The sequence below is a fragment of the Danio rerio genome, chromosome 5 (genome assembly GCF_049306965.1).
Source record: "Danio rerio strain Tuebingen ecotype United States chromosome 5, GRCz12tu, whole genome shotgun sequence".
NCBI classification, from domain to species: domain Eukaryota; kingdom Metazoa; phylum Chordata; class Actinopteri; order Cypriniformes; family Danionidae; genus Danio; species Danio rerio.
In genome coordinates this window covers 10,784,460-10,797,500 of record NC_133180.1, presented here as the reverse complement: position 1 = coordinate 10,797,500, position 13,041 = coordinate 10,784,460, and the positions used below count along the sequence as shown (strand labels likewise).

Here is a 13,041-nt window from a genome sequence, read left to right as displayed (position 1 = left end):
ATAGTTAAATCATAGTAATAATAGTTAATACTAATAGCAATAGTAAAAATACTTAATAGTAATGGTAAAAGTACTTAAATCTCAAAACTAGTTAGTGTGTTTGTGTATGTTTTCCCCTTTGCATGATTCAAACGCTAAACCCTACAGCTTTTATTTTGACAGAAACACGAAGTGAAACTTTTTTTTTTTTAATTCCTCACTTTTGTTGACAGCACATTTATAAATCTTCTCACAAACTTGTCAAGATATCTGTTGCCTGTTACATAAAATGTCATGCTATAATAAATAAACATACGTGATATTTTTAAATGAACTAAATTTCCCATCAGCCTTTGCTCTCGCCTCTGATTGGGCGAATGATGTTATGGGAAGTTGACGAGTGACTTTTCCCGGCAGATTTGATGGGCAGCAGCTTCACGCGGCCGTGATAATAATCCACATCTGCGAGTTTGCCACTTTTTAACAGACAACTTGATTAAGGTATGCATTACGATAGGCAACTGATAAAAACAATTAGATGGTCATGTGAGTTTTCTGTCAACGAGTGTTTCTGCTGAAAATAAGCAACAGTTCACTTCCTCGTGTCTCCACAAAGCTCGGTTTTGCACTATATGCGCGCCCTGTCACAAATAATGCTCATCTGAATAACTAGAACTAACCGAAAACGACTTTATTCGAAGTAAATAGCCAATGTTTTATTTAATATACTGTTTTTTTAAGTTGTGTTTAAGTACATTGTATTGGTGTTTGTGATGCATGAAGAATTAGACCGACTTTTAAAGGTCACATGATGTGAAACAGTTAATTTCTCAGATTGAGGTAAAGTTGGTTTTATTTACAGACTTTCTCCTTAATAATATCATTTCAAAAAAGTATTTATTGCCAATTCTAAATAGGGAAATCATATAAGCAGCCAATTACTAAAGTACAACATTGTTCACAGTCAATTTAATAATGTTAATGTTGTTTTGAAGTCATATTTACATGCTCTTTCAGACCCAATATTTAAAGTACAATATATATATATATATATATATATATATATATATATATATATATATATATAATATTTAATATACTATGGTTGAATACCACAGTAAAGTTAATGTGACGTTTGACAATCATTTAGACATTTGGTTTCAAACCTATTGCCCTTTTTGTTGCCTAAGGCTTAATTTCACGATAAAAAAATTAATAACTGTTTGAATAAATTAAACAAATCAACCATATGAAATTATATAACAATAGAAAACATCCTTGTACAAGGACCTGTTTTTATTATTTGCACTTCATTTATTTTATAATATTAAAACATATATTTTTTATATAAAAAATAGTATTAATCATTTATACTCTGTCTCCATTTGAGATAAAGAAATCACATCAACTCATTGTCTAAATAATATTATCTATAATGGTCAAGCTTTGACTTTTACACTTATGCCTTTGGTGTTTTCATATACAGTACTGCATCCATATTGTCAGAATGTCAGATACACTTACATTAGTGGTGTCAAACTCAATTCCTGGAGGGCCACAGCCCTGCACAGTTTAGTTCCAACCCTGCTCCAACACACTTACCTGTAGGTTTCAAACAAGCCTGAAGGACTCAATTAGTTTGATCAGGTGTGTTTAATTAGGGTTGGAACTAAACCCTGCAGAGCTGCGGCCCTTTTGGAACTGAGTTTGACACCTGTGTGACTTAAATGAATTAAACTCTGACCCCATTGGGATAAAGGAATCTAATCAACTGTAAAATTGTCTAAATGTTTTACCTTTGTTGTTTTTCTTTAAAGTACTGATTGCATATTTTCAGTACACGGCAGCAAACTTTAAAGGCCACATGATGTAAAACCGATAATTTCTCAAATTGAGGTAAAGTTGATTTTATATTCGCACATTCAGAATTTCTCCTTACAGTTTTTTCCAATTGTTTACACACATTTTCTGTAAGCAGAACTCTACACACAAATCACAAAACACACACACATTGCGCAAAACTCTTCTATTCTTCTGCAAAATAAAACTCTACGTTCAAAATGATGTGATTTCTTCTCAAAATGGTATTTTGTTTTTAAATGAAACACACAAGCCATCACATGAATAGATTACTTCTATATTTATTATTTCAATATTTCAGAATATTGTTTTATACAAAACACACAAACACCATATATATTTTACTGTATTTTCCCCACAAAAACTGTGTACACAGTGTTCGTCATAACCAACACAAAGTTGTTGATAACGTTGTCTACATGTACCATCAACAGAAGTATTTACAGAATACAGTTACAGTAAAAAACAAAACAAAATAAAAACAGCTATACTGCATCCTCTTTTCTGTTTTGGTCTGGCCAAGCAGTGGGGGAAATGCCACCTTGCATGGCGAATCCAGCCATGAAAAGCATCAACTGCTATTGCTTGGAAAAGGGGTATACGTGTGTGTGGATTTCGGTCATACACTTTCCATCTCCAGACAGAAAAACAACTAAGCCGAAGGAAAATGAATGAATGAATAATTGTGAAATACTATATCTAGCCTTAAAAAAATCATAGAACTTGCTGTTGTATATTTAAAAAAATAAATTAAATAAAAAGATGCTGAAATGTTTTTTTTTTTTTGTTCTCTTTTATCATTCGCAAACTTCTTTAAATCACTTGCAACCCCATGAAGACAACATGTTTACATGCAGTGAATATTGCATTCTGAATACATTCTCTGCAATGAGATCTGCACTTTTGCTATGAAATCGTTTATTCATTTTAGTTTCCTTTCAGTGTGTGTCCAGAATAAAAGCATCATGTCTGAGGAAGCTGGACCCAGCGGTGAATCTCAGTCTCAAACTCAATCCCAAACTCAATCCCAGCCTGCATCCAGCTCCTCGTCCGCCCCAACATCGTCAAGCCAGGGCTCGTCCTCGGGCTCCGGGACTCTGAGTTCGGTGGACACAGTACCTGTCCAGGAGCTCCAGTCCATCCCGGAAGATGAGGAGGAGGTCCAGCCGCAGGTGTGGGGCCGCATCATTCCTCTGAAGCAGGGGTTCAGCGTGCTCAGTTAAGTCTTTTGTCTTCCCAAGACACTCAATATCTGAAGGACTTTTCATTTTCAGTAACCCAGTACAAATGCTTCCGGTGAACTGCTGTGATAAAGTTTTGTGTGTGTTTTTCAATGTAATATTAATATTTCATTTCAGCCTCATTTTAAAAGTCATCTTTGATTTTAAATAATTTCATTTTGCAACTTTTAAATAACTAATAATTATTCTCTTTATATTTTGCAGATTGCACAGAAAACCAGTACAGCTTTGGGCGGGATAAAAGATGCGATTATAGTTTCAGCAACTCCATTCTGAAAAAATCACCATATTTCAACACATACAGCAAGAAACATTTTAGGATTTTTAGGGTAAGTGCAACATTGTGAAGCTGTTCCTATATCATATTTGATCAAATCACTCATTAGAATATACTAGAAATGCAGAATATTCAAATGCTTTTTTTTCCGCAGTAAAAGAGTTAGCTTTAACATTTCTGATTTAAAGGGCCATGAAACCCCCCCGTTTCAGCAGGATGTTTTCACACCTCTAGTTTGGAAAAAGTCAGGAAAGTGGGTGTGTCTAGCTATGTTTGGGTGGGAGTGTCGGTGGAGGTTTTGAATAAAAATGGGAGTTGCCATTTGTGCATGCGCTGCTGACAGATGAAAAACAAACAAACACACACACGCAGGGGAGAAAGACTGTGTGTTCAATGACGGTGAAATGTTTGATACCGAACTTCATATACGAGAAAAAAAGCCTCTGCATTTCCCTGTAACTCAGATGCACTCAGTAGGGCAGAAAACGTATGTGTGTAGATTATCCTGTCACAAAATGCGTCGAAAATTCAACACGACGGTCGGCAAAAGTTTGCTTACAGTGTTCACTTGTTTACACACAGAGAGCAGCATTTACAGCAGATCTTTCAATATTGTAATGATATTAACGTACTGTAAACTAAGTAACTTAGAAATCATTTTGACTAAGGTCTGTCTGTAAACACTGCAAGAGTACCGCTGACCATACGAACTATAACTTTGCCATCTGAATGAACAAACAAAGGGTGCTGTTCGCACAAACTTACCAAATCTGTAGACAGGACAGTCAGCACATTCTGGAGCTGCGTCTTTTTTTAAAGGAGACGAGCAGCAAATCCGGATCTCACCATTGATGAGAAATGCTCTCGAGTAAAAAATGTTCCAAACAAACGCATTTCTATCGCGCGTCGCGAGCACTGATCCACACGAGTCCAGCAGCGCTCTCATAGAGAGAAAATAAAACAAGACCTTCACATTATAAAAGCAACACTGGCGACCTGTATCTCCAAACAATTCTTATTCTATTCCCACTACTTTTGGCAACACGACGTGTGTCGTCTCTCTGCCGCTTGAACACTGTTTCAGGAACAGTCTTCGAAGCTAGCATGCATATTAATGAAGTTGCGGCACATACATAATGGAGCGCGCTGATTGGTTTGAACCAAGACATACTCATGAATGAATGCAACACACTCAGAGATGTATTACGGGACGCCTTGGTGCAGACGTCCAGTCTACACGCTGGAATACACGCTAAGATCTCATGGCCGTGACGCAGCTTCAAAAATTAGTTTCAAACCGGAAGTACGAATTTACTCGAAATAACGCAAAAACAACCATTTTTCACTTTTTAGTGAGATATATGTGTCCTAATAGTGTTTTTAGCAGTGTGGGACACATATATGACTGTCAACAGCTCAATAAATGTGTTTTGGTGTTTCGTGACCCTTTAAGTATTATCTTATACTAAGTTTGAAGTAGCAATACTGTGAATTAGGGCTGGGCGATTAATCAAAGGCAATTTTCATGTGTATTTTGTCAGTGAAGCTGGCTCACGTAAACCCCCAATCCACTTGTATGTTGAAATACCACATATAAGAACATGTTTTTAATCCCACCTCACTTCATTACTTCAGTAGAGTGTCTGAAATAAATCCTTCTGTGAGATGATTCTGTAGCCGTGTGATGATTATTGGTCACGCTGTGTCAATGGCATATCACCCTGCAGCCCAAGACCGGTTCCTCTCTGAAGCTAAGCAGGGCTGAGCCTGGTCAGTACCTGGATGGGAGACCACTTGGGAAAGCTAGGTTGCTGTTGGAAGTGGTGTTAGTGAGGCCAGCAGGGGGCGCCCAACCTATGGTCTGCGTGAGACCTAATGCCCCAGTATAGTGAAGGGGACTCTTCGCCGTCTTTCGGATGAGACGTTAAACCGAGGTCCTGACTCTCTGTGGTCATTAAAAATCCCATGTTACTTCTTGTAAAGAGTAAGGGTGTAACCCAGGTGTCCTGGCCAAAGTGCCCCTATTGGCCCGTACAATCAAGGCCTCCCAGTCATCCCCATTCACCAAATTGACTCTATCACTGTCTCTCCTCTCCACCAATAGCTGGTGTGTGTTGAGTGCATTGGCGCCGGTTTCCTGTGGCAGCTGTCGCATCATCCAAGTGGTGGTGAGGAGAACCCCCCTCATGATTGTAAAGCGCTTTGGGTGTATGGCCGTACACAATAAATGCACTATATAAATACACATTACATTACATTACAAGTTTGCAATTTCGTTTTGATTAATCGCTCAGCCCAATTATGAATTGTGCATTTCAGCATTAACATCAAGTGTCCATCAGCGCGATGTGTTTGCTGCTGTTTCAGGATGAGAATCTGGTTTATCTTGAGGACCTGAGTGGAAACGGCACATGGGTGGACGACGAGAAACTGGGAAACGGGAAGCAAAGTCTACTTAGCAATAACTCCGTTATCGCTCTCGCAGAACAAAAACATCAAGGTTAGTCGTTTAGCTGAAAGTTCTTGTTATGTTTATGAAATGTGAACACTAATTCTGGCATTATTCAGACTCTGAACTCTTTCCACAGTTTTTATGTTCATAGATAAGATGGCGGACGATCAAGCAAACCTTCCTTTGGAGTTCAGTAAGAAATATCATATAGCACGAAAGATTGGGACGTAAGTCGAGCTGAATTTCTGAAACTTATAAATGTCACAGAAGTTTTTGATGAGAAAATTCAGGGTGTCTGCAGGGTCTTAAAGTATTAAAAGTAGATGAGTTGATTTAAAGAACTTATGAAAAAGTCTGGTAACGCTTTTGTTTAGGACACAATTCACATTATTAACAAACCATTAACTAACACAGTTAGCTTAACAAACTACTAGTTAGCTGTTCATTAACAGTCTATGGTCATTGGCACTTCTCGTAGAGAGTAAGTCCTGGCCAAATTTACTTCATCGGCCCTTACCCATCATGGCCTCCTAAACATCCTCATCAACCAAACTGGCTTTATCACTGTCTCTCCACTTCATCTATAGCTGATGTGTAGTGAGCGCACTGGTGCCGTTGTCCATCCAAGTGCATGCTGCACACTGGTTGTGGTGTGGAGAGGTGGTGGTGGTTTTTAACACAGTTTTTGGTTCGTTTTGGTTCTCATGGCTTGACTCATGTTTTTTTTTTTTTTTTGTTATTTTATAGGCAATAGGATTCGTAAGAGGTTGAGAAAAAAATAATAACTATTTATTGCAATACTCATTTTGTTTTATTTAACAGCCAAGAAAAGTACACTAGTTCCTAGTGTATTGTATAAAAAAAAATTAACACTGAAATCCCACAGCTGCTGGTAGCCCATGTACAAACTGGGAAACACATAAAATCCTACATTTTGAAAATAAACACACATGTGAAGTTAATAAAGATAAATTGGCCATTTCAAATCAACATATTTGTACTTCAGTAAACGTAAATAAACCATCTTAATTATCTCGGTGCTCAAAAAAGTGCGAGACTGTAGTCTGTAACGTGGATCGAGTGCTTTTATAAGATGACAAAAGCCCACATCTCCAATCACCGAAAGCACCTGCAAATCTTTAGCCATAAACACCCGCACTGCCTTTGTTATTTTATGTGTCTCCCTGAACCAGTTGGGTATGTTTGCTTGAAAGATTCAGCGTGGGATTGTTGCTATTTGGAGGACTTTATTACCTTCTCTGCTATCCTGCCTTCAGACAGTGATATTGCTGGGTGATGGCGCTGCAGATGTGCAGTCATGGTTATATGTGTAAATCAATACTTGCACACAGTTGCTTTTGTTCACCGTTTTTTTTTTTTTTTTTTGGGCGTTACAAAAGTGAAATGTCCTCGCACTGCAGATTTGAAAGACGCCGGCGCTTCATGGTACTGTTGCCTCACTTCACTGGCACTTGCCATGTTAAAGTGTGGAATGATGGTTAACCTCTTAACTTTAGAGCATAGTGATATTTACTGTACTCACGGGGAGGAGTTTCCTCATCTCAGCTCATGGACTTACAGACACGCACACAGTCAATTCAGGGAGATATAAAACACACAAATTATGTAAACACAAAACTGAAAAGAATGCAATTTACTAGCACATATTGAACTGTGGATGTTGTACCAAACGGTTTAATATTATATTGAGAACCGTGGCATCCCTAGTAAACATACTGTAAGTTAAAATTTTGCAATGTTAGCGGATGAAACCTGAAGGGACGATGAGGTTTTAAATGATGTATGGAAGGAGTCTCAAATATGTCTTAAAAGATCACTCTCTGGTTTCTGTATATACCCTACAATCAAAGTGGCTGTGCAACTAATCAAAAAGCTGTGTTAAAATGAAAATGTATTAAATGAAATTTATTAAAGTTAAAAAAGACTACTCCAACGTTGAGTGTGTGTGTCTGTGTTTGCAGCGTTTCCCCTAACCTTATATTAAGGAACACACTGCCATTCAAACTTAGGCCAGTCACAATATCTATTTTTTGTTGTACGATACATTGCACCAAAATATATTATTGTCATTGCCATTTTAAGACCATTTTGTTCACTCATTATATAATGCCAGAATGACAATATAATATCATCATAGTGCAAGTGCACTCTTACAAAGAACAGATCATATGTTATTCTTAGGAATATTTCATTTAATTACAGTCATTTTAACAGTTTAATAATCAGGAATTGAAATCAGGATATCAAATTGCATATCCTAAATAAATAATAATAAATGTTAACACAAATGTTGCAAGGTAAAAAGTTGACTGCGATATCTGCTATCAGATCTATTTACTACCAACATGAATATATACTAAAGTAACAATCACACTCGGCTAAAGTGTTGCTAGAAGTGGTTTTTATGTATGGGGGTGATGTATATTGCATCACCAATGTGTTCTGTGATAAGTCTATATGTTGATTATTGTGGCAGGCCTGTCTACGCTATCCATAATAGCATATAAATATACAATTTTGCTGTAAATCTCCCAATAATCTGTCCTTATCTGTCACTAATATAGAAAAGACACTGGAAAGGCAAAGTCATTTTAGGTTTATCCTAAATATTTCCTGCATAATATTAGTTCCACTTGATTAAATTGTGACAGAAATGTATGGCTGTTGTACAGTAAGGCAAGGCAAGTTTATTTATATAGCACATTTCATACACAGTGGCAATTCAAAGTGCTTTACATAAACAAGAATAAAAGAAACAAGTAAAATAAAAATAAAAACAAATAATAAAAATGCGTAAAAACAAAACAAAACATAAAAACAGGTAAAATGTGATATAAAAGAATGAAGAAGAAGAGAAAAACATGATAGTGCAATTTGTCGGGTGCACAAACTATGTACTTTTCAAAGTAATCAAAATAAATCAACCGTAATGACCCATTGATGTAGTTACATTTCTTACTACCCTGACAAAAACCAGAACCGGAAGCAGTGAGTAAACTTCAGCTTCCTGCACAATTCTGTTTTATTTAAAGGGCACCTATTATGCAAAAATCACTTTCATAAGGGGTTTGGGGCAACAGTCTGTGAATTTAACCAGATTCTAATGGTAAAAATGTATTCATTCTATTTTTTATAATCCCACTTAATAAAAACAGTCCGCAGAAACACTTTGATTGACATTCTCCATTTGTTTGTGTCATCAGAGGGGAAAAGCCCCGCCCATTAGTGACAACCTCTCCCTCATTAGCATACAAGGTTGGTCTTGCTTTTGAATCTGCCACTATGCTGTTACACAGGCATTTGTAGCTCCGCCCTCCTAAAAAAAGCCTAATCTTATTTGAATTTAAAGTGACAGTCACCAAAATGACACAATTAGGATCAAAGCCTAAAAGGGGCAGTATTAGAGAGTTATTAAACATTATTTGTGTATTATTTTGAGCTGAAACTTCACATACACACTCTAGGGACATCAGAGACTTCTTTTAAAATAAATCATCTTTAATAATTGCATATCTTTGCTTTTTTTAACTGTTTTATTTTCCGACAGAGGCGTCTGTGGTGAAGTGAAGCTTGCCATTGAGAAGGAAACCTTCAAAAAGGTTGCTCTGAAAACTATAAACAAACACGACTTTCCATCAATAGGGGTAAGAACTTGTATTTATATTTGTACAATACACATTAGGGCTGCGCGATACTGGAGAAAAATAACATTGCAATGTTTTGTTTTTCTGCTATATGAATATCATTTTACCAGATGACTTGGGGAAAAAAAAAACATAATAATAAATTGATTGGGATGATTTTGTAGGGCAGTTCATCTGCATAAATGAAGCAGTCGGTTGTTTTTATGGTATTCTGGACTGTATTTAGGTACAGAAATTGAATAATCAAATATAAATAAGTAACACTGTTCAGGGCTCGAAATTAACTTTTTTACTTGGTAGCACCGGTGCTCCCAACTTCAAATATTTAGGAGCACCAAAAAAATTTTTAGGAGCACCAGAAAAAATTTAGGAGCAACCACCAAAAATAAATGAGCACCGCTGCAAATTGTTTTTTAATGGATTTATTGTATTTTAAAACAACATTAATAGGACTGACAAAAACCAGAAACAACTATCTAACTAATGCTGCGAAGACATTGATATTTGTGTGCAATAATTCCAAAATGAATGTCTAATAATTAGGCCATAGAATATTAATGTTGATAAAAAATGACAATAATAGTAACAATGAATTCCATTTCTCATTATGATACTGCCTTGAATGTGCATGAATGTAGGTTTTCTGCTATAAAAAGTCTGTTACTTTATGAAAAATAATTGTATAGTTTGCATCAAACAAAAATGAAGCATTGCAGTAAGAAATATTTATTTTGTGCTGCTGTTTTTATATGCATGTCAATTTAATAAATAATATTTCTGCTACAAAACAAACGAAACGATAGATTATAATAAATCATTCAATTCAATGATGAAAGCTGCAAAGCAGTCATCAGTAAATAAATATAAAAATAAAATACACCTCAAAAAAGAATAGACAAAAGAAAGTAAGTAAAGTCTCACTTCTATCACTCTTTAAAAGTTTTGGTTTCAGTTTGTGTCAATTTAAATGTTCAGTCTGAGATGATCTTCATGTTTCTGTGTTAGTGGAAAAGCTGGCGAGTCAGCCGACCCAATTTATGAGCAGGCAGAGCAGGATTCTTGCGATGAAAACCGGCGCAATACCGGTCATTGTTATGAGCCGCAGTTTCAGTGTAAACTTAGTAAAGGCGAGCTTCTTTGGCGATGATATGAACAGTATTAGATTTGACTTTTAGCAGACATTTGCGCTAAACACGCAGTGAATGCAACGCATGGAGATTCGGGCACCTTCTCCAAGAAGCGTGTACTCGATTGATCTCAGCTGGCGGATCAATATTCACCACGTGACGTGTCATGATCGCTCTCATCTGCGCCTCAACTTTAGGTGGGGTTTGCAAACCTGTGCGCTTTAAGTTTTCACTCTTCAGCCATTTGCATTTCCCGTGGTCATAAAAGCTCCTTCCCTGTCATCTGACAGCGGAATACCGTGAGTGATTGACAGCTATTATGAACCAATATAGCGGCAGGGAAGAGCGATTCAGCACGTTTTTACAAAAAATCAAAACAGGTCGCACTACAACCATTATCTGCAGTCGTACTAATGCGCCCAAATATATTATGAGGTCGCATAGATTAATTTTCAGGCGCATATGCGACCTAAATGGTCGCATTTTCGAGCCCTGCTGTTGAATCATCGTATGAAAATGAAATGCGTTTATTCATTCATTTTCCTTAGTCTCTTATTTATCAAGGGATGCCACAGCGGAATGAACCGCCAAGTATTCCAGCATATGTTTCACATAGCAGATGCCATTTCAGCAGATGCAAAAACCAGCACGTTTAAGGGCTGCTTTCTCAGCGATCTCCGCTAGCTGAGTGATTTCTGATATAAAGTGGGACTCAGATTGTACAAGAAGCAGTGCATTAAATTACATTTCCCCCCGCAATGTCTTTATAATATGAGCATTTATTTTACCCCAGTATATTTAATGGAGCTTCTGCGCTAGCCTGCCGATTCTGACGGGCACGTGCGAGTGAACGGCTTTTTGTCTCGTTTTACACTTGAGCAACTAAATGAATGCCAAAGTTGATTTAACTGGATGCATTTTAATGACATTACAACATCGATGCTGTATAAGTAACCGTATAAAATGGAAAAAGTTCACAATAACAGGTCACCGGAAGTTTATCAGTATAGGAAAAACAGTAGCTCGGCATATACCCTACTCTATATCCTGTTTACGAGCACTTGAATCAATGAAAACTGATCATCCTATGACTTTTAGTATTATAGAAAAAGTGGACCTTTTTAAGATAGATATTATTAGATATTATTTTCTGCTGGATACCTAGACATATGGGTTTCATTGCAAACGAACGTGCAGATAAAGCAGCTAAGGAAGCCTTACAGTTGGAGATTATGGAATGTAAAATTCCTGTATCTGATATTAAACACATTTTAAATCTGTATATTAATGAGAAATGGCAAGTTGTATGAAGTGATTACATTTGTTAATGTACGAAATAACTATCATTTTGAAAATAGACATGAGCAGGTGGTACATACGAGATGAAGAATTAGACACTCACGACTCACACACGCATATTTATTGAAAGGGGAAGAAAAACCTATTTGTGACTTGAATGAGAATATTTTGACGATAAAATAAATTTTATTAGAATTTGTATTTTCAAATGATATTAAAGAGCGTTTTTATTCGGGAAATATTTTAAGTGAAATGTTTGAAAAGGAGAAAATGGAATTTTCGATTATTTATCTGTAATCAAACTAAAAGATTATATATGTATGTTTTTTGTTGTTTCTTTTACAATGTATGTTTGTTATTTATATTTTATTATATATTATTTATTATATATGATTATATATTTTATATTTGGTGTATGGTAAAGCCAATGCTGCTGATATGGCATTAAAACCTAAATAAAGGAAAGTTCATCCAGTTCACTTCCAGCGCATGTGTTTGGACTGTGGGGGAAAGCGGAGCACCCGGAGGAAACCCACACCAACAGTGGGAGAACATGCAAACTCCACACAGAACTGCCAACTGGCCCAGCCAGGCCTCGAAGCAGCAACCTTCTCCCTGTGAGGCGACAGTGCTAACCACTGAGCCACCATGCAGCCCTGAAATACATTAATTAATTCCCTTCATTAAGGTCAAACTTCACAATTGGTTCAACTATAATACCGCTCAAAATGGATGAATGAACTAAAATTACTATTATAAAATTAAAACATTGTGATATCGATGCTGAAGTTATATATTGCGCATCCCTAATACACATCTTTTAACCAACTTATGTTCACCTGAACTGCATTTATTTGATCATATATAAAGCAAAAAACTGTAACATTGTTAAATACACAAACCTTTTTTTAGTTGTTCTATTTGCTTATTTTAAAATGTAAGCTATGCCTGTAATATGAGCCATATTGTCTATATATCTGTGCGGAGTTTGCATGTTCTCCCTGTGTTGGCGTGGGTTATCTCCGGGTGCTCTAATTTCCCCCGCAGTCTAAAGACATGCGCCATAGGTGAATTGGATGAACTAAATTGGCCATAGTGTATGAGTGTGAGAGTGTATGGGTGTTTCCCAGTACTGGGTTGC

At 36.6% G+C, this 13,041-nt stretch overlaps 1 protein-coding gene across 6 annotated transcripts in view; it reads left to right on the top strand.

Moving 5' to 3' along the window:
- The first annotated feature begins 374 nt into the window (after window positions 1–374).
- Window positions 375–13,041, top strand: part of chek2 (checkpoint kinase 2) — a 27,203-nt gene continuing 14,536 nt past the window's right edge. For 2 of the 6 annotated variants that reach the window (XM_073949915.1, XM_005165030.6), the window contains exons 1-6: window positions 375–480; window positions 2,782–3,057; window positions 3,285–3,409; window positions 5,725–5,857; window positions 5,946–6,036; window positions 9,378–9,474. In XM_073949915.1, the coding sequence (XP_073806016.1) occupies window positions 2,805–3,057; window positions 3,285–3,409; window positions 5,725–5,857; window positions 5,946–6,036; window positions 9,378–9,474 (699 nt within the window). In that variant the 5' untranslated portion in view covers window positions 375–480; window positions 2,782–2,804. 6 annotated transcript variants of the gene reach the window in all.